We start from the raw sequence: 25429 nt of genomic DNA on the forward strand, positions 1-25429 counted from the left end.
AGTCTTTAACTAAGGACAGACAGCTTTTTATAAAAAACTCACTGGGCAGCCCTACCTCTTGAGGCTCAGATTCAGTACTGCATGGAGCCAATCCTTATCTAAGGCCAAAAACTATACACTGTAACTTTCAATGCTGAGTTACCATATGACTCAATATTTCCACTGCAAAGTACAGAAAAGAAACATGAAAATGTGTCCATACAAAATCTTGTTTACGAATGTGCATAAAACCATTAGTCATAGCTAGGCATGGCAGCACATGCCTGCAATCCCAGCAGCCTTACAGGCTGAGAGTGGAGGATTACAAGCCAGCATCAGCAACTCAGCAAGACCCTAAGGAACTTAGTGAGACCCCCGTCTCTAAATAAATGAAAAAAGGGCTGGAGATGTGGTTCAATGGTTAAAGTGCTCCCTAGGTTCAATCCCTGGCACCAAAATACTTAATAGTCAAATTAATCATAATAGTCAAAAAGCAGAAACAACCAAACTAATGAACCATCAACTAATGAACAGACAAAATTTAGTATGATGCATATAAAACAGGTTACTTTTTGTTGTTTATTTCTTCTGATTATTTTGCAGTGCTGGGAATCAAACACAGGACCTCCCATGTGCTAAGCAAGTGCTCTATCACTGAGCTACACCCCTAGTCCCAATGAAATATTATTAAAGGATAAAAATAACCCTGATATGTGCTACATAATTTTTTTTCACTAAACAAGTCAGTTGCAAAAGACCACAGAATATATACAAACCCAGAAACAGGGCAGGTCACATAGGCAGGGTTGTGCTCTTCCTGGGAGAGGCAGAAAGTGACAGCCAACAGGTACAGGGTTTCTTTTGGGGTTAATGAAAACTTTCTAAAATTAATTGTAGTGAAGCTTACACAAGTCTGAACATACTAAAAATCATTAAACTGCACACTTTTGTATGATATACAAATTACTTCTCAACAAAGCCTATCAAAAATCGCTGTACATATCATAATTTACATAGCATTTTCACACCAGCAATTAAATATCAGCTGATGTGCTGACAGGCTCAGAATTCCCCACAACTTCATGCTTCATCATAATGTGGACTTAATGTAATGGCACAGTGCAACAGCACAGGGCTCTGGCTGGTGTCCAATCCTCCTCTTAGGATGCCATTTAAATGCCTGTACAATCTCATGCAGGCTGACACTTCTCAATAGCCTCTCCAAAAAGGAGAAAAGGGCTGCTGTTTAGTACACAGGAATGGTCAAGCTAACCACATTCCCCACCACTGTTTAGGAAACAGGGAATCCAGTCAAGGAGGCAAACACCCTGGAAGAGCAGGCAGCCCACACCCTGTGCAAGCCAACACTCTGGGCCTCTTATCAACACTGCTGAGAGGACCTTGGACCTCTCACACACACCTTCTGTGAGAACTCACCCACATCCCACCTGCAGAGATCAACAAGCACTTGACCCTTCACATCAATACTGAGTTTGTGTCCTTCACAGCTGCAAACTTTCTCACAACAGGGTTATGGCTCAGTGGGAGGCCCTGGGTTTGACCCTCAGGACCAGGACCAAGTATACAGAAATAAAATAAAGGTATTGTGTCCTGGGGCTGGGGATGTGGCGTGCGGTAAGTAGCGTGTGGCCTGGGTTCGATCCTCAGCACCACATACAAACAAAGATGTTGTGTCTGCCGAAAACTAAAATGTAAATAAAATATTAAAAAGAAAAAAAAGGTATTGTGTCCACCTATGACTATTAAAAAAAAAAAAAAAAAAGCTTTCAAGGCCGAGTCTTTTTTTTTTTTTAAAGGCACAGGGGCCAGGTGCAGTGGTGCATGCCTGTAATCCCAGTGGCTCAGGCAGGAGGATCAGGAGTTCAAAGACAGATTCAGCAAAAGTGATGCCGAGCAACTCAATGAGACCCTGTCTCTAAATAAAATACAAAATAGGGCTGGGGATATGGATCAGTGGTTGAGTGCCCAGGGTTCAATCCCTGATAAAAAAAAAAAAAAAAAAAGCACTGAGGATTGAACCCAGCTTAGCAAGCCCTCTGCCACCGAGCTATACTCTGGGCCCTTCTTATTTTGACACAGGGCCCCACTAAGTTTCACAGGCTGGCCTTAAACTTGCAATTCTCCTGCCTCAGCCTCCTAAGTAGCCAGGATGGGAGGTGTGCTCCACCAACCAGAATCAATTCAAACAAGTAATTAATCAACTCACACAGTTCTCATCTCTGAATGGTTTCTAATCCTACTTTCCATTTTTAGGACAACTCCCCTCACCATCCTAACTCTTCCCAAAACATGCTCCAATTCACGAGTACCCCGTGGCCTTCTATGTAGAATACAAACTACCACCTAAACAGGGCTATCTTCAGAAATCATCAAATAAATAAGCCAATATTTTAATTTTTTACTAGTTTTTTCATAAATCTTGTTTTTAACCTTGAAAATGGGAAGACTTTCCCACTAGAAAATTAAACTGTTATGCATGAAAGTTGTTATACCGGCTGGGGTTGTGGCTCAGTGGTAGAGCACTTGCCCAGCATATATATGTGAGGCGCTGGGTTTGGGTCTCTGCACTGCATGTAAAAAAATGAATAAAAAAAGGTCCAACTAAAAAAAAAATTAAAAAAAGAAAAGAAAGTTGTACAAACTATAATTAAGTTCAGCACTTTTAAAAAACAGTCTTCAGCCACAGAAGACTGAGGCAGAATTCCAAGTTCAAGGCCAGCCTCAACAACTTAGTAAGCTGAGGTAGGAGCATCCTGAATTCAAAGCCAGCCGGAGCAACTTAGCAAGGCCCTAAGCAGCTCAGCAACAACCTGTCTCTAAATAAAACAGGGCTGGGGATGTGGCTAAGTGGTAGAGCTAAACCAAGCCCAATCCCCATTCTCTCTCTCACATATACACAAACTTTCTGTGATATTATTTACTGGGATTGCATGAATTGTGGACCCTACTTTGGGTACAACCAGAAGTAAAAAATTATGCTCCATTTGTGTATAATGAGTCAAAGAACATTCTACTGTCATATATAACTGATTAGAACAAATAAATTTTAAAAAATAACAACAACCTGGTCTCAATGTCAGTACCACAGAGGTAGAAAATTTCTGCTCCAAGCTAGCAATGCCCAGGTCAAAGACTGGGGATATAAGTGGAAGATAGTAAAAAACAAAAAAATCCTCAATACCCAGATCACAATGATCAACTCTTATTACAAATCTGCTTTTTCATAGTAATATTAATAATAATTTGTACACTGCACCACTCTCTGCATCTTCACATTAATACAGGGCTCACATTCCACCCCCACAATCTGAGCTCGGTCATATGAATCACCAATGAATCACTGTGGTCCACTAACAATCACTTCTGAAATGTTTTTCGAGTGACATGAATCTACATGAGATGTATCAAGGCCAGATTGTTTGCAAAAAATGGCTCTCATGATAATCTCTCCTAACCCTGTGTCCACCCCTTCCTTTGCAATGCTTCTGCACCTCCCCCCTCAAGAAGCATAATTTACTTTTCCACCCATATAATCCGACATGGTCATGTGACTTGCCCCAGCTAAGAGAGCACTAGCAAGAGGCTAGCAGAGCCTTCAAAGGAGCTTGTGTGCCCAGAGCTTGCTGCTGGGAATGCGCCTATCCTACCCCCAGGAAGCAGCCTGGGTTAACCTTGAGAGAGAGGTCACACACAGCTCACCCAGCCCCAACATATCTACAAGAAACTTATTTTGGTGTATAGCTTGATACGTGTTTAACATTTTATTCCACAGCTTCAAACTAAATAAACTGAAAAAATAAAATAAAATAAAATTGTATACACAAGACCTCAGAAGCTTTATATTTTCCCCCCACAAATGCTATTGCTGCATACAATATAATGAACAGCGACATCTGGGGACTCACAGGGCTGGAAGCAAAAAGACAGTTCATGTGTCTACATTCACCTTGCTCCAGTCTGATCTCAATTTTAACTGTCAGGACACAGAAAAGCTCCTAAGCCCACGTCCGAAAGATACTCATCAAGTGTCTCTCAAAAGCCCAGACACATCATGTCATTCCCTTGGTAAATATCTAAATAACTCTACTCCAAAAATTAGGTTAATCAAAATTAGTTTAAGGACTGGGGATACAGCTGGTAGAGTGCTCGTCTCGCATGTACAAGTCCCTGGGTTCAATCTACCAAAACATAAATAATTTTTTTTTTAAATTAGTCTAAAAGATTCCTAACAGGCATGGTGGTGCACACCTGAAATCCTAGCCACTCTGAGGCTGAAGCAAAACTGCAAATTCCAAGCCAGCCTGGGCAATTAGAGACCCTGTCTCAAAATGAAATTTAAAAAAGGGGGGGGGGAATAGGTCAGTAGTAGAGTGCCCCATGGGTTCACCCCCCAGTACTGAACAAAAAAATGAGTGATACTAAGTTTTGACAACTTACCCCAAAGCACACCCTTGACCTTATTCAGAATCATTCATTAAAAAAAAAAAATCAAACTCAGACTGGATTGTGGCTCAGTGGCAGAACGCTCACCTAGCACGTGTGAGGCCCTGAGTTCGATCCTCAGCACCACATAAGAATGAAATAAAGATAATGTGTCTAACTACAACTAAAAAATAATAAATATTTTAAAAATAAAAAAAAAAAATCAAACTTAAAACCTCCAAGGTTTCGGTCCTCACTACTGCCCATCAGACTCGCTCTTGAATCCTTTTCCTTCCTTCTCTTTAGGGTTAATTTCCTTCTTTTAAGGGTCATTAGATCCATCGATTCAATTTTTTTTTGCATAAATATAAAAGTTTATTGTGCCATGTTCTTCTGCAACACAATTTCTCTAAAGCATCTAAATGTTCAATCAATCCAACCACCTGGTATTGCTGCTCTTACACCCAAGATTTAGGCAAGGAGAGAAGTTAAGGGAGGGAGATCAGTTACTACAACCTGCCTGGCAGCCCTTGCTTACTAGAGGAATGTGACCCTAGACAAGTCAAATAACTGTACCCATCACTGCCTCCTCTTTGAATGCCTAAAAAGATGTGTTTTCCCCACGTGGAGGAGCAGGTTTGCCTAGTATGTGTGAGTCTCTGGCTATGTTCCCCAGCACCTAAGGAAGGAAAAAGATGGTTTTCCCTCCATGCATTCTTTTTTTTTTTTTTAAAGAGAGAGTGAGAGGGGGGAGGGAGGGGAGGGAGGGAGGGAGAGAGAGAGAGAGAGAGAGAGAGAATATTTTTTTAATATTTATTTATTTTTTTTCTTTTTTTTTTTTTTAAGAGAGAGTGAGAGAGAGAGGGGGATAGAGAGAGAGAGAATTTTAACATTTATTTATTTTTTTTCTTAGTTCTCGGCGGACACAACATCTTTGTTGGTATGTGGTGCTGAGGATCGAACCTGAACCGGGCCGCACGCATGCCAGGCGAGCGCGCTACCGCTTGAGCCACATCCCCAGCCCCTAATATTTATTTTTTAGTTCTCGGTGGACACAACATCTTTGTTGGTATGTGGTGCTGAGGATTGAACCCGGGCTGCACGCATGCCAGGCGAGCACGCTACTGCTTGAGCCACATCCCCAGCCCCCTCCATGCATTCTTACCAGCCATGTCTTTATCGTCTTTCCTCTCCCTACTCTCCTCATTTCCCCTTAACACACACTCCAAGTTCAGGCTTCAATAAATGATGCCCTAGGGGTTGGGGTTGTGTGCGAGGTTCTGGGTTCGATCCTCAGCACCACATACAAATAAACATATTGTGTCCAACTACAAAAATTAAATATTAAATAAATAAATAAATGATGCCCTTCAATTCCCATCTCTTTGTTCTTGTTTCCTTCAAAATAAGGCTCTTAGAACCACGTCGACACCTGTTACCACTTCTCCCATCTTCTCTGCTCTCCTCAGCCACTGCCACAGTGATCCACCACAGTGACCCTCCAGTCACCCAATGCCTTCCACCTCACACACCAGGGTTTTCTGTATCCACCTTACTTTTTAATTCACAGGGCCTAAGGGTGAGGCTGGGGTAGAGTGCTTACCCAGTGTGCACCAGGCCTGGGCACACAGCCAGAAGAAAACTGACACACACCACTGACCACTCCCCTTTCTGGCACTCTGCTCCGGGTGTCACCATCCTCTCCAGTCTTACATTCACTGTGCATTTTTCTTCCTCATTCCAGGACCCATAGCACAGGGCTTCCCATTTTCAACTCTACATTTCCCTAAGGGACTTCCTCATGTACGGTTCCAACTATCACAGAGGCAGAAGACATTGTTAGAGGGACAACTCTATGAGGGTAGCAGATGTTATGTTCTCCAGCTCTCAGACCAGTCTGGTCTAATTGGAGGCAGGGGGCTCAAACCCAGGGCCTTGCACATGCTAAGCATGTGCTCTACCCCTGAGCCACTCCCAGGCCACATTTCCTTATCTCACGAATTCACACTACTTTGAGTGGTTACACTCTAGTGCCTTTCATGTAGTAACTTAATTTGCCTCATTTTAAACTTTTCTTCAAACTGAAAATGACCACAACTAATCATTTGTCCCCCCTCCTCTTTCCCAGTTCATCTCTAACCATCTATTTCTCTCTCAAGTCTGCCTCTGTCCAGGCACCCATCTGTGAGACCCCTAGAACCCTCAACTAATCTGATCAGCCTTGCTCCGCCTCAGCGTCTTCCTGTTCAATCTCTACACGGCTGACCTGGGAGCTTTCCTTTTGGTACTGAGGATTGAACCCAGGGGCACTTAACCCCAGCTCTTTATATATTCTATTTAGAGACAGGGTCTGAGTTTCTTAGAGCCTCGCTATTGCTGAGGCTGGCTTTGAACTTGCCATCCTCTTCCAGAGCTGCTGGGATTACAAGCAGGCACATGGTACCCAGCTCCCCTGTGATCTCTTCAAACCAAAAATTGGATTATAATCCTCCTCTGCCTCAAGTGACTCTCCAAAGCTACAGAAAAACCCAAAACTCTACAGGCTCTTCAAGCACTGGCCATGAGTTTGCTTAGACTCGGCTCCCACTGCGGAGCTGCCTGTGCAGCCAACAGGGAAGGAGCGAGTCAGTGAGATCCTGCTCCTGGCACTGACTCAGCCAGCCAGCCCCTCCACCAGGGTATCCTCCTCCCATCCTCCCCATCAACTCCCACAAAGGACACTGCTCAGGCATCACTGCATATAAGCAACCTTCCCTGATGCCCCTGAGAACTGTCCTTCAAAGATTCCACAGCCCTCACCTCAATTTTTTTGTGCATGGAATGAATACTCCCAAAGCATCTTCAGTGACACCACAGCTCTAACTTCCCTATATGGTTCTGCATTAATATCATCATTTCTTCCACCTGCCTAGAATGTTTACAAAATATTAAAATGATTAAACTTTTATACAAAATATGAAAAAATAACTTTGTGCTTGCTTGGCATGCGTGCGCCCGGGTTCAATCCTCAGCATCACATACAAAGATGTTGTGTCCGCCGAAATCTAAAAAATAAATGTTAAAAAATTCTCTCTCTCTCTCTCTTAAAAAAAAAAAAAAAATACTCAAGTTCAGGGATGGGAACATAGCTTAGTTTGTAGAGTGCTTGCCTCACATACACAAGGCCCTGGGTTCAGTCCTCAGCACCACAAAAAAAAAAAAAAAAAAAAAAAAAAAAATCTCAAATTCAGCCAGGTACGGTCACCATTCATAATCACAGCTGATCGGCAGGCTGAGAGGAAGATCACCAAGTTCAAAGTCAACCTCAGATGTAGCAAGGCCTTCAGCATCAGAGCAAGGCCCTGTTTTAAAATAAAAATAAAAGACTGGAGATGTAACTCAATAGCGCCTCTGGGTTCAAACCCTGGTACAAAAAATAAAATAAAATAAATCAAGTTCTTTGTTAAATGGATTTAAAACATACTAACTCATGTAATCAAATGACATTTACTAAAAAAAAAAAAATTAGGATTACCCTAAAGGAAATTTGTTCTGCTGGTTTTTGGAGATTTTGGTTTTGTGGGGTTTTTTTTTGTTTTTGTTTTTTGTTACTGGGGATTAAACTCAGGGGCGCTTAACCACTTGAGCCACATGGTCATCCCTTTTTTTTTTCTGTTTTTGAAACAGGGTCTCACTAAGCTTTGAACTTTTTGATACTCCTGCCACAGTCTCCCAAGCCACCGGAATTACACCCATGCACCACCATGCCCTGCCTGCATTTTAAACTTAATACAAACAGCACAATCTCAAAATCACCTAAATGGGAAAAGAAAATATTAAATACACAGTAGTCTAAAGGGTTTTTCATGCTTCTACAATTAATGGTATACTAAAATCATGAAAACAGATCAATTATTGGTACAACAGTTAAAATAGCAGTCTTCAGGGGCTGGGGTAGCTCAGCGGCAGAGTGCTTGCCCAGCATACATGAGGAACTGGGTTCGATCTTCAGAACCACATAAAAACTAACATATAAAATAAAGGCATTGTGTCCATCTACAACTACAAAAAAAATTAATTAAAAAAAATCAATCTTCAGTACAACTCCTTTTGGAAACTAAAAACTTTTAAAATTTGTTCTAATTAGTTATATGTGACAACAGAATGCATTTTGACACATCATATATAAATGGAGTATAACTTCTCATTCATCTGAGTTACACAGGTCATGTAATCATATATCCACATAGGGTAATAATGTCCAGTTTATTCTACTATCATTCCTACCCCCTAAAAACCCTTTTTGAAACATGAGTCCTAGTTTTAGAAAAAATACTTCTAGCTCAAACCTAGGCCAATTAAACATTCCCACCTGTAAAATGGGAAGAATTTCATTTATGATGCTGTCGTAAAATTAATGGTAAAAGTAAGTAAACATGCTTCCCAAGGTGACAGTAAATATCAAAGGGGAGAGAGACTGTGTTGGTGATCAAACCCAGGACCTCATGCATGCTAGGTAAGTGCTCCACCAACTGACCTACATCCCAGCCCAATATGTTCCAATATTTGATCCAACAGGGCAAAATTTTAAATCTTGTGTTGGCCTAAAAAAGGCTTTTAGTCAATGTAGAACTCTACAGAAAAAATATTTTTTAAAAAATTCATACCAGGGATATTAGATCCCATGACCCCTTGTGGGAATTATCACTTTAATAAATCCTATTCCTTTACTCATTTTTTTTAAAGATTTTTTTGTCTGTAGATGGATACAATACCTTTATTTTATTTATCTTTATGTGGTGCTGAGGATTGAACCCACAACCTCACACACGCTAGGCAAGCACTCACTACTGAGCTACAACCCCATACCTTCCTTTACTCTTAAAAAGGGCTGGAGATATAGCTCAGTGAGAAAGCATCTGAGCTCAACCCTTAGTATCCCATTCCCCAGAAGGAAAAAAAAAACAAAAAAACACCGCCATACCAAAAAGTACCCTAACTGTTCAAATTCTATTGTGGTCCCAAGACTAGTATGCTGCAAATAATAGTACTGTTTTGTTTTGTTTTTTGTACTAGGGATTGAACCCAAGGGCACTCAACCACTGAGCCACACCCCAGTGCTATTTTGCATTTTAGAGACTGGGTCTTGCTAAATTCCTTAAGGCCTCAGATAAATTGCTGAGGCTGGCTTTGATCCTCCTGCCTTAGCCTCCTGAGCCACTGGGATTACAGGCTTGCACCACCGGGTACTGACATTTGTTGCTAGCAGATATTAATACTTTCTGAAAAATTAACATTTAAGCATCACTTATTAAAATTAACACACATTAAAATGCAGAAAAAATTCACACATGCCATATTAAGCCAGCCAAATGAGCACAGGAAAGCAAGATCAAAATTATAATCATTCAGAAAAGTTTTATAGATATACATGCCAAGGGGCTGGGGATGTGGCTCAAGCGGTAGCACGCTCCAGTGGCATGCGTGCGGCCCGGGTTCGATCCTCAGCACCACATACCAAAAAAAAAGATGTTGTGTCCGCCGATAACTGGAAAATTAATATAAAAAAATTCTCTCTCTCTCTCTCTCTCTCTCTCTCTCTCTCTCTCTCTCTCTTAAAAAAAAAAAAAAAAAAAAAAAAGATATACATGCCAATTTCAAATGAATAATGTTTGGGGCTGGGGTTGTGGCTCAGCAGTAGAGCACTTGCATAGCACATGCCAGGGCCTGGGTTCGATCCCTGGCACCACATAAAAATAAATAAAAGTATCGTGTTCAACAACAACTAAAAAATAAATATTAAAAAGTGGTAGCGCACTCGCCTGGCATGCGTGAGGCACTGGGTTGGATCCTCAGCACCACATTAAAATAAAGATACTGTGTCCACCTAAAAAAACTAAAAAAAATATTTAAAAAGTTAGTAGAAATGTATTCATGCAAATTTTTAAAATTCAACCTGTATGTTAAGTTTATCATACCATTTTTCCTTCCCCAATAATGATAAAAAATAAATTGGCAGATATCTACCTGATATTGGCTACTCACTGAACATTATCATTGAATTAATCAGCTCCACTTTTTTTTGTATATGCAGTATAGCAGAATAAACCCAAGAGTGCTCTACCACTAAGCTACATCCCCAGCTTTTTTATTTTGAGCCGGTCTCACTAAGTTGCTGCAATCCTCCTGCCTCTGCCTCCCTAAACAATGGGATCACAGTTGTGTGCCACTATACCAGGTAGCTCAACATGGATTCAAACCAAGGCTGTCTGGGACCAGAGTGGTGGCTGTGTGCAATCGTTCCCTCCCTCCCACCCCCCACATCCCACACACACATTGTTTTTTTTTTTTTTTTTTTTTTTGGGGGGGGCGTACTGTGAATTAACCACTGAGTCACATTTCCACCCCTTTTTGTTTTATTTTGTGACAAGGTTTTGCTAAGTTGGTAAAGCTGGCTTTGAACTTCCAATCCTCTTGCCTCAGTCTTCCAGGTCATGAAATTTTCTTCTTCTTTTTTTGAGGTACCAGTATTGGAATACAGGCCTCATGCATGTTAGGAAAGTGTTCTATAACTGAGCTACACCCCAGCTCTTTCAATTTTTTTTAATTTTTTATTTATTTGAAGGGTGGGGAACCCGGGATTGAACTCAGGAGCACTCAACTACTGAGCCACATCCTTAGCCCAATTTGTATTTTACTTAGAGACAGGGTTAAGACAATTTCTGGCTAAATTAATTTCCAGGCTGACCACAAACATGTGATCCTTCCTCAGTCTCCCAAGTAGCTGAGATTACAGTTGCTGGGATTACAACTGCACTAGCATCTTTAAGGCAAAAAATATTTGTTTAAAAAAAAAATGCTTGGGCTGGGGATGTGGCTCAAGCAGTAGCGCGCTCACCTGGCATGCGTGCGGCCCCGGGTTCGATCCTCAGCACCACATACAAAGATGCTGTGTCTGCCGAAAACTAAAAAATAAATATTTTTTTAAAAAATGCTTTATTGAGGAAGAAGGATTGCCTTGTTCAAGGCCAGCTTGAACAACTTAGCCAGAACCTGTCTCAAAATAAGATTTAGAGCCGGGGCTGGGGATGTGGCTCAAGCGGTAGCGCGCTCGCCTAGCATGCGTGCGGCCCGGGTTCGATCCTCAGCACCACATACAAATGAAGATGTTGTGTCCGCCGAGAACTAAGAAAAAGTAAACAAATATTAAAATTCTCTCTCTCTCTGTCCCCCTCTCTCTCACTCTCTCTTTAAAAAAAAAAAAGATTTACAGCCAATGGGAAGGACAGTAGAAAGATCCCATATATATATCCTATATAAATGTATGATTACACTAGTGGAGTGACTCTGAACCATGCACAGCCAGAGGAATGAGAAGTTGTGCTCCATTTGTGTATTATATGTCAAAATGCATTCTACTGTAAAATAAGTAAATATTTAAAAAAAAAAAGTTTGGGGGGCTGGGGATGTGGCTCAAGCGGTAGCGCGCTCGCCTGGCATGCGTGCGGCCCGGGTTCGATCCTCAGCACCACATACCAACAAAGATGTTGTGTCCGCCGAGAACTAAAAAATAAATATTAAAAATTCTCTCTCTCCTCTCTCACTCTCTCTTAAAAAAAAAAAAAAATCTCTCCCCTCTCTCTCTCTCTTTAAAAAAAAAAAAAAGTTTGGGCTGGGGATGTGGCTCAAGCAATAGCGCACTCGTCTGGCATGCATGCGGCCCGGGTTCGATCCTCAGCACCACATACAAACAACGATGTTGTGTCCGCCGATAACTAAAAAATAAATATTAAAAATTCTCTCTCTCTCTCTCCCTCTATCACTCTCTTTAAAAAAAAAAAAAAGTTTAAAAAAAAAGAAAGATTTTAGAGCCAGGTATGATGGTACATTTCTATAATCCCATTGGCTTGGGAGACTGAGGTAGGAGGTGTGCAAGTTCAAAGTCAGCCCTGGCAATTTAGGCCTTGTCTCTGAATTTAAAAGAAAGTTGGGGGGGGGGGGGCCTGGAGAGGCTGGGGATGTGGCTCAGTGGTTGAATGCCCTGGGTTAGATCCCCAGAACCCCTCCCCAAAAAAGCTTGGGAGGTAAAAGCCAAACAAAAGCAAAATTGGCTTACTCACACAGCCCAAACCAATCCAGAGTTACCTCCTCTATAGACTAGAGAGGATAGTCTCAGAAGTGAACAGAACTGCCTTATAATAAAAGGCAGCAAGAAGCAAGTAAAAGAGCGTCTGGATCATGTCTGCTCACCTACAGGGACTGCATCATCCCCTCCCCACAACAGACCACCCAGGCTTAAGTCCTCTCATGGGAATACAGATTGAAGGCAAGGCAGCATCAGGATGTCAAGCACCCTCAGTAAAAATCCAGGGGAGGGCTGAGGTTTCGGCTCAGTGGTGGAGCACTTGCCTAGCACCCATGAGGCACTGGATTCAATCCTCAGCACCACATAAAAATAAATAAATAAATAAAGGCATTGTTTCCATCTATAAATAAAAATAGTTTTTAAAAATATCAAGGGGGAAGGGCTGGGGTTGTGGCTCAGCAGTACAGCGCTCACCTAGCAAGTGAGAGGCCCTGGGTTCAATCCCTAGTATTAGTTGTATTGTGTACAACTAAGAAATAAAATATAAAAAAAAATACATATATATCAAGGGGAAAAGTAAATTATTTGCCATCTGGATTAAATGATTTAAGCAAGAAAATACACTATAAGGTTGCCAAATTTGAACATAAAGAAATTTTGCTAGTAATTTGAATATTTGTGGAATATAAGGAACAATTTTAGGTAGATAAAAAGCCAACTTTCAAGATGGTAAATAATCCCAAAAGGGACCAGAATTAAGTCAAGATTGCCAATGTGCTGAAAAGTGGGGAGGCTGGGCATGTGGGGAATTATGGTACTACTCATCCTTGTTTTGTATGTTTAAAAAAGTTTCCATTAAAGAACAGAAAGGCAATCATTCCAAGTGCAGAAAAGCAGGAGAGGAGATGGAGCTTGCCTTGCTTCCTCCTCCACAACAAGCTCAGGATAAAAAGGAGGCTGAGGCAGGAGGATCCAGTTCAAAGCCAGCCTCAGCAAAAAGTGAGGTACTAAGCAGCTCTGTGAGACCCTATCTCTAAATAAAATACAAAATAGGGTTCAGAGAGGAGGCTGGTGAAATAGCTCAGTTGGTAGAGTGTTTGCCTAGCATGCCAAATCCCTGGGTTCAATCCCCAGCAGCACCAAAAATAAATAAATAAATAAATAGGGTTGGGAATGTGGCTCATTGATGCCAAGTTCAATCCCCATACCGCCCACCAAAAAAAGTGCTTCTCCAATTTTGAACCACAAATATATACGCAATACCCACTCTATATTAATCTTTTAAAATTTCTATGAGATGAACTGCCATTAGCACTGGGTCTTAAAAGCTTTAAACATTATTCTTAATCTATGGCCACATCCCCTACATGCATCTGATCTCAGACCTAGATGGTCTGTTGTGGGGAGGGGATGATGGTCCCCGTTGGTGAAGCAGACATGATCCAGGGTTAGGCCTGGTTGGTACTTGGATGGGAGCCTGCCTAGGAATACCAGAGGCTTTGAATAATGTATATTTATATTAGGATCTTTCCAGCACAAAGACATACATAGCAATAACATTTATAAGTACAAATTTGAAAGAAACCTAAGTGCTAAATTAAAAAATAAAGTAGGCACACTGGCATACACCTGTAATCTCAGTGGCCCAGGAGGCTGAGAAAGGAGAATCATAAATAATAGACTAGCCTCAGCAATTTAGCAAGGCCCTACACAACTAAGCAAGATCCTGTCTCAAAAAATAAAAAGGACTGGGGAGTTTAAGCACCTCTGTTAAATACCTTATACCATGAGGCTGGGGTTGTAGCTTAGTGGCACAGTGCATGCCTAGCACATCTGAGGCACCCGGTTTGATCCTCGGCACCACATAAAAATAAAAGTATTGTGTTTGTCTACAACTTAAAAAAAAAAAACTGGTAGCAAAATAATAATGATGATGATGATAATAAGAGCTGGGGTGTAGACCAGTTATAGAACACTTTCCTAATATGCATGAGGCCTTGGGTTCAATCCTTAAAACAACAAAAAACTAGAAATGAAAAAGATTGTGACATGTCCACAGGATTATTCAGCCATTGAAAATATTGATGACAGCCAGGCATCATTGCATGTGCCTGTAATCCTAGTGGCTTGAGAGACTGAGGCAGGACCGGTCCAAGATCCAGGCCAGGCTCAGCAATGTAGCAAAGCCCTAAGCTACTTAGTGAGACCCTGTCTCAAACAAAAAACATTAAAAAAAGACTGGGAGTATGACTCAGCACCCTGGGCTCAATCCCTAGTACAAAAACAAAAAAGAAGGAAAATATCATGAAAGCAGGGTGAGAGCATACTCCAGCAATACAAGCTACTCAGGAGGATGAGACAGGAAGATCCTAAGTTCAAGGCCAGCTTTCACAATTTAGGAGATCCTGTCTTTAAAAAAAAAAAAAAAAAAAAAAAAAAAGGACTTCCTTAGAAATGCACAGCATCACCAGACCCAAGATGATTCTAGAATATCCCTTCCACATTCATTTGTCCCAAACTCGTTTTTCTTGCCTTAGAATCCCCTTTTCCATTGTTCTTCTCACGACTCTGTTAATTTCTCATCATTCACAACCTCATAGAACTTTCTATTTCTATAATTTCACAGACGTAATAGAAATACCAAAATAGACTATTTGCAAAGAATGGGGTAGGACTTGGGGGAAAAAAAAAAAGCACTTGGCCAGTACCACCAACCAGTGCCAGGCAGGCCCTCAGACACAGGCATACCAGCAGGGAGTATGGGGTTATTTGGATGGCTACCACCCCTGCCAGGTCTCCCACAGCAAAGACACACTATTTCACACTGGATTACTACAAGTAAGTCTTTTTTTTTTTTTTTTTTTTAGAATTTTTTAATATTTATTTCTTAGTTCCTGGCGGACACAACATCTTTGTTGGTATGTGGTGCTGAGGATCGAACCCGGGTCGCACGCATGCCAGGCGAGCGCCCTACCGCTTGAGCCACATCCCCAGCCCCTACAAGTAAGTCTTATCATTTTTTTAAAGAGAGAATTTTTTTTTAAAGAGAGAGGAAAGGGTGAGAGAGAGAGAGAGAAAGAGAGAGAGAGAGAATTTATTTATTTATTTATTTTAGTTCTCGGTGGACACAACATCTTTGTTGGTATGTGGTGCTGAGGATCGAACCCGGGCCGCACGCATGCCAGGCGAGTGCGCTACCGCCTGAGCCACATCCCCAGCCCAGAGAGAATTTTTTTAATACTGATTTTTTTTTTAGTTTTCGGTGGACAAAACATCTTTATTTTATTTTTATGTGGTGCTGAAGATAGAACCCAGTGCCCCGTGCATGCCAGGTGAGCGCGCTACCATGTGCTTGAGCCACATCCCCAGCCCCACAAGTAAGTATTATTAAGAAACAATTCAGTAAAAAAGAAGTTTTGAGCTTAGCTGGGTATGGTGGCATGTGCCTATATTCAGGAGACTGAGGCTGGAGGATACTTGAGCCCAGTTCAAATGACCCCATTTCCAGAAAAACAAAAGGTAGCAAGGTTAGGAATGTAATGGCAGTAGACCATGTGCTTAGCATGTGTGATGTCCTAGGTTTAATCTCCAGCACCAAAAGGAAAAAGAAATTTAGGCCTATTTCTACACCCTTAATAACACCACAGGTACCTTGTTTCCTAAACCTGGCTATTTAACTATAGCACTTGGGAGTCATCAATAATTCCTTTTAAGCTAAAATAAATAAATAAATACTCTGGCTTCCTCTCTCTAGCCATTTCTTACCCTCTGGCTGCAGCTGCTCCTCACACTCAGCTAGGGCAGGGCTGGGAAGTAACTCCTCTTTAACTGCTATCAGTACACATGGAGCTGGCCCCTGCCATCTCTGCACAGTCCCAGCTTGGACACCCCTAGCAAAAGACTAAAAAGAGGAAAGCTGAGTACTTGTGGGCTTTCTCCACAGATGAAGAGGGTAGGAACTTGGAATTACCTTTTTATGTCATGCTAAGATTCCATCTTTGTACGAACACTCACTCTTCTCTATTTATTTCTTCACAACCAAACTTGGTGTTACGTGGCACACTAGTAGCATTCAACTTAGGTAAAGCAAATGCTTCTCTCCGAGATGCACCCTTACAAGCTAGTGGCTTCCACTTCACAGTTCTTGGGAAAAAAAGGTGGAGTGGATTGGTACAGCAGCTGTCTAGCACACCTGAGAGCCTGGGTTAGATGCCCACCGCCGAAAAGAAAAAGAAAAACGCTCATGCAAAAAAAGATTTACAATTTTTGCTGGGCACTGTAACAACACCTCTAATCCCAGAAACTCAGGAGACCAAGACAGGAGAATATCAAGTTCAAAGCCAGCCTCAAAAATTTAGCGAGACCGTCTCAAAAAAAAAAAAAAGGAAAATGGGCTGAGGAGATAGCTCTCCTGGGTTCCATTCCCTTTATCTCACCCCCCCAAAAAAAATTCACAATTTTTACTGTTTATGCATAATCATGAAACCAAGTCCATTATTTAATAATTTACCTTAAGATTGTTTCTTGAGCCCCCCCCTTAGGCTTTTTTTCCCCCAATGGGTAAGGCATTTTTGTTTTGCAGCCCTATGAAATCAAACACCTTGGGTCTCCAGCATGTCGTGCAAATGCTCAATAACTGAACTACAACTACAAACTAGAACCCAAGGCTTAAAAATGTTTCTTTTTTGAGAAAAAGTTCACTGTTGCCTGGACTGGCCTTTTTAAAGCCTTGGGCTAATCTGATCCTTCTGCCTCAGCCTCCCCAATAGCTGGGACTATAAGCACTTGCCATTATGCACTCTTTGGGAGCCTTTTTTGATCACTTTTGTTGTTGTTGTTGTAGTTGGATACAATACCTTTATTTTGTTTATTTATATGTGATGCTGAGGATTGAACCAAGGGCCTCGCACATGCTAGGTGAGCACCGCTGAGCCCCAGCCGTGTTGATCACTTTTCATGTAACTAAATTTCAAATTTATCAATTAATTTAGTAAAACCAAACAATGGTTTTGTAATGACATGATTTTGTAACTAATCAAAATGACAGCTGAGCTGGGGTGAGGCAGAAGGATGGCAAGTTCAAGCCAAGCCTGAACAAGGGAGGCCTGTCTCAAAATACAGAAAAAGGACTGGGGATGCGGCTCAGTGGTAGATCGCCCCTGGTTTCAATCCCCAGCCCAAAACAAAAGAAAAAGAAAAAAAATGATAATTGATGCTTAAAATGGAATTTGGGGAAGAAAAAAATTATGAAAGGAAAGAAAGGCCATAAACTAGTTGGTATGGTAGACTTTATTACCTAGAAAGGTGACAAAGACAGCCAGCCCTTTCATAAAGACTGATATATCTTATAAAGCACTAAGAACAGAGCTCAACAAAAAGTGACTTTTCCCTATTATTATTAAACATAGAAAGTGGTACTTGCTTCTTTTCTTCCACATCCTATGGAATTTTATAGGAATACAGAGTAAGTCAGATGCTCTCCCAGAGGCTAGGGTGCTAGAATTGGGGGCAAGTAGTAGTATTCAGTCCAAGAGTCACAGGAGCACACTGCTAACCAAAACAACCCCTTTAGCTTCTTACAATGGCATCCCATCCAGTGGGAATGCCAGGCTGAGCAGCCCAGCACTCAGCGCTGCAGTGTGTTCATCAGGGAACTGCCACCACACAGTGGGGAAGTTGCTTACAATACAGTCAGCCTCAGGGCTAAAAATGAGTTGCAACACCACCAGCAACATTTCCATAATCTCCAAACAGTTAATGGCTTGCTTAGATTTCAGGCAAATTGTTCTTATTTATTTGGATGAACAGCCTATGGCTTTTAAGTTCTACGACTCTTTAATCAGAAATATAGTTCAAACCTCGCTACTGAGAAGTCCCTTTTTTTGTTTTATGCTGAAAAATTCAGATGTTCAAAAACAAAGACAAAGGGATAACCAATTATCACTGGCTGTGAGCTGCTGTGGGCATTTACTGACATGGTCCTGAATCAGTAATCATGTTTTGAAATTCAACAGCGATAGGCATCACTTTTTAAAAAATACCACTTTCTCATTTTTGAACTAGACAGAGGTGATGGTTACACAACACTGTGAAATGTACTAAATACTACAATTGTACACTTCAATTTTTGTTATGACTGTTATGTTGTGCTATATGACTTTCACCTCAATGAAAACACTATTGTTTTCTCCACTCTTATTAATAATAGTTTGACTTAATAAATTGATAAGTCTTCCCCAAGTACTAGAGATGACATCCTACCCAACATCTGCTGTCAGAGTACTGCTGTGAGGATGTACATTTAGCAACATCTGTTGTCTCAATTCAAAAGACACATGAACATTTTTTTAAATTACTGGAAAATGCACTTAACATTCATTTCAGTATGGTGAATAATAACACATGAAAAGCAAACTGTTATCTGTATTCTCTCTACCTCAAAGAAGAGAACAATTCAAACCACAGACTGGAAGAACTCCACCTCTACAGGGCCTACCATGGTGTCATTACTCCATTAGTGATAATGGTTATTGATCTAGCTTCCTGGAAGAGGTAGCAGGAAAAATGCAGCATTTCAGATGGTATAAATTGTTAAGTCCACTAGGAAAATGTGCTTTTATGCGTGACTATGACAGCCTTTTGCCAGCCATACCCCCACTACCCACTTAGATTACTTAACCTAGTAACTTCAAGGAAATTAGTAGTCCAGAACCTTTCCTCCCCCTGAGGCAAGGACCAGTAGCCTACTTAAAATATTAACTTATTAGGCTATTAAAAGCCAAAGGACAAGGCAGTTCAGTGATTCCCCCGCTTACCCAAGGGGTTATTATGTTCCAAGACCCCACAGTGGATGCTTGAAGCCCTGAATAGTCCAGAACACCATATCTACCATTCTCCTACATCCATACCTATGATAATCTGTAAATTAGACACAGTAAGAGCATAATGAAACAATTTTAACAATAAACTGTAATAAAGATTATTTAAGACTAATTATTTTTTTTATTTCTGGAACTTTCTATGTAATACTTAGAACTTTCTATGTAATATTTAAGACAGTGGCTGACTAAAACCACAGAAAGCAAAAATGTGGATAAAAAGAAACTACTGTACTGTCTAAAAAAGTAGTTAACATCTATATTCATACTCTCCTTCTTCAGTGTGGTTTTCAGGGCAAGACTACGTATTTGTCTTAGCTGACCTAACTCTCCTCTTCAAAATGCTATACCACATATTATTTCTGTCTGATCACCCATATACAACTCATTCTGCAGATATCTCAACATTGCAATTACCTGGATAATTTCATGAAATATGAAAAATTTTTATCTCCATATCAGGATTTTAGCCTTCTAAAAGAGCTTGACTTTTCTGGGGGGGGATGCTGACGATCAAACAGAGTCACACATGCTAAGCACACACTATGCCACTCAGTTACACCCCCAGCATCCAACACTTATAAATGGGAAGAACAATGGTACTAGTAGTTACCATTTTGGAGCACCTACTCTATTCTCCAGTTTTTCGGGTAGGAATTGCTGCATCATACAGATGAGGAAAACGAGGGTCAGAGCATAAGCCTATTTCCTTAAACTCACAGAAAATACACTGAATTTCACAAACTATGATTTCTTCCATACTGTGTCAAAGACAGATAAACGGAGCAAAAGACAACCTTCCCAAATCCAGACACATTTTATAATTGGTTCTTGTTCCTTAACGATTATTGGAAATGACACAGTAGGAAGCCATGATTTTTTAAAGGTTTTTTTATTAAAACCTGTCAATAAATTATTTTCAATAACCCAAATATACATTCCAGGCCTGTATTATGACCATAAATACATTCTTATTTTAAAATTTCTATTTCAATTCTATCATTGCCCCATTATCAAAATTAGTTTTTAAAAATATAAAAGTGGGCTGGGGATGTGGCTCAAGCGGTAGGCGAGCGGCCCAGGTTCGATCCTCAGCACCACATACCAACAAAGATGTTGTGTCCGCCAAGAACTAAAAAATAAATATTAAAAATTCTCTCTCTCTCTCTACTCTCTCTTAAAATAAATAAATAAATAAATAAAAATAAAAATATAAAAGTATCTTAAAAACTTTTCTAAGAATATTAGAAATGGGATGGTGAATAAGGCATATCTAAAGGTCATTAATTTGCATGTCTAAGGGTAAATGAAATTCTTATTTTTTGGACCAATTCTTATCTGGTGGAAGATGAAGCACACAATTCCACCTGGCTTATCAGGTAATTTCTGCATTACCTTGGACAAATGCCATTTGCAAACTCCCTACCAGCCCTTAGGTGCATTGCAGCCTCTGTGTCATTGTGTGTGACATCACTGGGTTGCTATGGATATAGGTGCGAGATCACTCGCTCTCCTGTGGAACTAGAAATATGGAAAAATTAGAAGAATCTAAACACGAACTAAATATATTTCCAATACTGATTAACTACTTAAGTCCACCTTGTATCATATGAGCATGAAAATATTACAAAATAGCAACTTATCAATACAGCAGTATTCTCATTTTAGCCTGTTCTCTTCCTCTTAATTAAAAAAAAATATTAATATGGATGGTTTAATTATGAAAACAGCACTATCATCTTTTAAGATGTAGTGAAATTATTTAAGAATTAATCTTCAATATCTCTGCTGCTTCATTTAAATGATTTAACATGCAAGGTACATACACTCCCTGCATCCACTTCACACCACAGATGCATTTTAAAACCTTTGTTACATAAGGCAGGAAGTTAATATTAAGATAGTGGGAAACCTAAACCATTAATTAGATTAATCTTCCATTTTATAATATTCAGTATTTCCGCCCTAATATAATATCAAACGGGTTGCCGACCCATCAGATAAATGTAGTGTTAAGTGACAAAATGGTGCAACACAGGCAGGAATCTGCATCCCAGACAAAATGCGACAACTGGAGATCAGTATTCTTTTCATCTGCATGAGAATACGCTGACTGAAAATAAAATTTTTAAAAGCCTCAGATGTATTCAACAAATTTAAAAAGAAAAAAAAAAAGACTTTTTCCCCTTTAAAATAATTCCTCCCAGCCTCCACCCAGTCTAGGCTCTCTGCAATATGACAAATGCAGAATCTTCTGGAATGACTTGATACTGCCTCCCACCACCCCTTTGTTTGCAATATCAGATCAGACAGAATATGTTTTTTTTCAACTTATAGGAATTTCAACGGACGAGTGCCTGTATTCAAAAAAGAAACAGCATATGTCACAAATTGAACCAGTCAGCTAACGTTCACAGGCTTTATTTGAAAAGTAATACCTACCCTTTTCAACACACACACACACACACAAAAAAAATTTTTTTTAAGAAAAATGGAGATGGGGGCTGGGGATGTGGCTCAAGCGGTAGCGCGCTCGCCTGGCATGCGTGTGGCCCGGGTTCGATCCTCAGCACCACATACCAACAAAGATGTTGTGTCCCCCGAGAACTAAAAAATAAATATTAAAAATTCTCTCTCTCTCTCTCTCTCTCTCTCTCTCTCTCTCCTCTCTCACTCTCTCTTCAAAAAAAAAAAAAAGAAAAGAAAAATGGAGATGGCATGTGGAGGACAATCAATGAAAATGCCAAGGAGACAAATGTCCCCCACCACCACCACTTCCTAAAAGCCAGAGACTTGCTCAGGGCAATGAAGAAAGAGGAGCCTTTTGTTAAGAAAAACGTGAGCAAGGAGGTTTCGATTCTGCACCACTGAGCCCAGGTTTTCTGGGGAGCCTACGTCTTTCCCGGGGAGGTTCCTTAGGAATCTGTCAGGGAGGCTGCGGGAAGATGACTGGGGGTGGGGGGTGGGAAACAGGGAGACCTGCTGAGTGAATGGGAAAGGCGCCGCCCAGACATCGAGGAGAGAAAGAGGAACCGCATCCATGCGGTCCCCCGCCCCCACGCCTGGGCTGGGAGGAGGGGAAGTGGGGCACAAAGGATGCGCACCGCCCGCCGGGTCCCCGGCGCACCGGAGACCCTGCTCCCGGGACCAGCCTCGAAAGACCCCGCCCCAGCCCGAGCCCGGGAAGGGCCTCGGAGGCAGCGCGGCTGGGCCTGGGGACGCCGGGGAGCGGCCGCGTCACCACACGGGTCCCCACCACTACCAGGACCCTCCCCAGCGCCCTTGTGGAGCGAGAAGGGGCAGCCACCCTGCGGGCGCGACCGGCGGCCAGCCGCAACAGGCTACCAGCCCCGGGGCCTTCCCCGCCGAGGACCGCGACTCGGGAGGGGCTGGGGCGAGGCGGGGGGAGGGGAGGAGACACTCACGTTCTTCATGGCCGCGGCCATGTCGTCGTAGCGCTCCGCCTGCTCGGCCAGCCGGGCTTTCTGCACCAGTTGCTCGCGGTCCACCATCTTCACGGGCTGGGTCGAGCCGGAGGAAGGAGACCGGGACGGCCTGAAGGGCTTGAAGGGCGGCTGTGGCGCGGCTGGAACTCGTGTGCCGGAGGGACCGACCCACGAAGCGAGCGGCTGAGACAGCGGCGGCGCGGAGGAGGCGGCACGAGCTGCGACCGCGGGACCAGGCGCGAGGCGGCTGCGGCTGCTGTGCGTGCCGCGGGCGGACAACCCCCTGCGGCCCCGCCCACGCCGCGTGACGCAAAAGGCTCCGCCCGCGCGCCCCGCCCAGGCCCCGCCCGGTCCTTTTTCGGCTGAGCTTTCTGCCCCCGCAGCAGGTGCAGCTAGCCTCCGTCTTCTGAGCGTACCCCACTTCTCCGCTGTCCCCCAACACTCCTCTTTCTTCACTTCACCCCGGTTCCTTCGCCCCAGCCGTTCCAGGGACCCCCTTCACACCTCCCCCTTCAGCGCCCGCCCTTCCCGGCTTCCGGCACGCAGGCCACTGGGCGTTGTAGTTCCTCCTTTCCCGGGCCGACGGGTTGCGGAGACCAAGGACAAAGGGGCGGTCGAGACTACATCTCCCAGCGGCCGTAGCGCGCGGGTGGAGGAAGATAGGATTCCAACCCCGCGGCCACTGGGGACCCCTGGCGGGGATGCGGGCTGCCTGAGTCCGAGCGAGTGCTGATTCACGGCCCCGCCCCGTGTCCTCCTGAAGCCGCGGAGAGACGGGGGCCAGGGCCTCAGCCCTAGACCGTTTCCGAGATTAAAGTACCAGGCATGGGAGGTAGGCAGGGAGGGAAGGTGTCCAGTGTAGCTGCAGATTGTCCATGCACCATCGTACAGAGGGGTGCCTGCAGGTCGGATGGCCGAATTAAAGGTCCAAATCCTGACGAATTGTTATCCCTTCCCTCCACACAGAAAATTCCAGTTCCCCACAGCTTGAAGTTTGAGGGCTTGAATAGGTGAAGTCATGGAAGGACAGATACCGGCAGGACATACTGGTTAATTTCCAGAAAGGATGCAGCTGTCTGTCGCAGGCTGACCCTGGGGGCCCCCTCTTCTCTCCAAGGTGGAACACCGAAGATTCAATGACATGCCAGGCGCGGTGGGACACTCTGGTGATCCCAGCCGCTCTGAAGGCTTTGAGTTCAAAGCCAACCTCAGCATCTTAGCGAACCCCTAAGCAACTCAGTGAGACCCTGTCTCTAAATAAATAAAACATAAAGTATGGCTGGGGATGTGGCTCAGTGGTTAAGTGCCCCTGAATTCAATCCCCAGTACAAAAAGAAAAAAAAAGATTCAATGACAAATTCAGCAGTCAGTGCAGTGACCAACTGCCTACTCCATGGGTTGTGTCTGGGGGTGGGTTCCCATCATTCTCTCCCCACCCAAGGGATACACACTGAGGTCAGGCTGATATAGTTTTGCTCATGTACTTCTGTCTTTGACATTCCATGTAGCTCTCACATCCAGTAGTTTTTTTTTTTTTTAAAGAGAGAGAGTGAGAGAGGAGAGAGAGAGAGAGAGAGAGAGAGAGAGATTTTTTTTTAATATTTATTTTTTAGTTCTCGGCGGACACATCTTTGTTGGTATGTGGTGCTGAGGATTGAACCCGGGCCGCACGCATGCCAGGCGAGCGCGCTACCGCTTGAGCCACATCCCCAGCCCCATCCAGTAGTTTTGACAGTTTGTTTTATCTACTTCATCCATTCAATTATCTGTTGAGCACCCACTATGTTCCAAGAACTGTTCTAAGCAATGGAATAGAACAAAACAGGCAAAACTTCCTACCCCCCCCAAAAAAAATAGACAAGATAAGAATAAATATCTGGGCCAGTCGTGGTGACCTCTGTAGCTCAGTGGTAAGGCGTCCCAAAATTCAATCCCAGGCCCCCAGAACTAAAAACAAATAAATAAGGGGACATAGGATGCACTTCAGTGGTAGAGCTTGTGCTTAGCTTGCATGAGATCCTGGGTTCAATCCTCAGCACCACAAAAATAAATAAACATAAATAGATGTAGAATATGTCCAGAGACTCTGGAGGCTGAAGCAGGAGGATTGCAAGTTTGAGACCAACCTCAGCAATTTAGTGAGACCCTGTCTCAAAGAAAAACAAAAAAGGGATTGGGAATCTGGTTCAGTGGTTAAGTTAAGCACACTGAGGTTCAATCCCTGGTAACCAAAAATAAGAGCAATAAGTAAACTGGGCAAGTGACACTGCCCTGTAATCCTAACAGCTTGGGAGGCTGAGGCAGGAGGATCACAAGTTCAAAGCCAGCTTCAGCAATTTACAGAGGCCCTAAGCAACTTAGCCAGACTCTGTCTCAAAAATAAAATAAATAAAGGGAGTTGGGAATGTGGCTCAGTGGTTAAGTGCCCCTGGTTTCAAACCCCAGAACAAAAAAGAAAAAATTGTTTTTTCTTTCAGGTTGGATAGAAAGAGGTTCTGAAAAGCTACTCCAGGGAACTTGGTAACATATCCTACCCAACCCTTGAAGAATTATTGGATTTGAGAGTACAACAAGCAGAGACTCGGGGCTGGGGATGTGGCTCAAGCGGTAGCGCACTC

General features: G+C 42.6%; 1 protein-coding gene across 1 annotated transcript in view; it reads right to left on the minus strand.

Moving 5' to 3' along the window:
* The window catches only part of YWHAG (tyrosine 3-monooxygenase/tryptophan 5-monooxygenase activation protein gamma), a 33742-nt gene extending 10462 nt beyond the window's left edge, over window positions 1-23280 (minus strand). Inside the window, exon 1 of the mRNA XM_081298543.1 lies at window positions 22791-23280. Coding sequence (XP_081154669.1) covers window positions 22791-22877 — 87 coding nt within the window. The 5' untranslated portion in view covers window positions 22878-23280. The remainder of the gene's footprint in view (window positions 1-22790) is intronic.
* Window positions 23281-25429: the final 2149 nt, after the last annotated feature.

The sequence above is a fragment of the Spermophilus citellus genome (genome assembly GCF_964194105.1).
Source record: "Spermophilus citellus genome assembly, chromosome: 6".
Taxonomy (NCBI): Eukaryota; Metazoa; Chordata; class Mammalia; order Rodentia; family Sciuridae; genus Spermophilus; species Spermophilus citellus.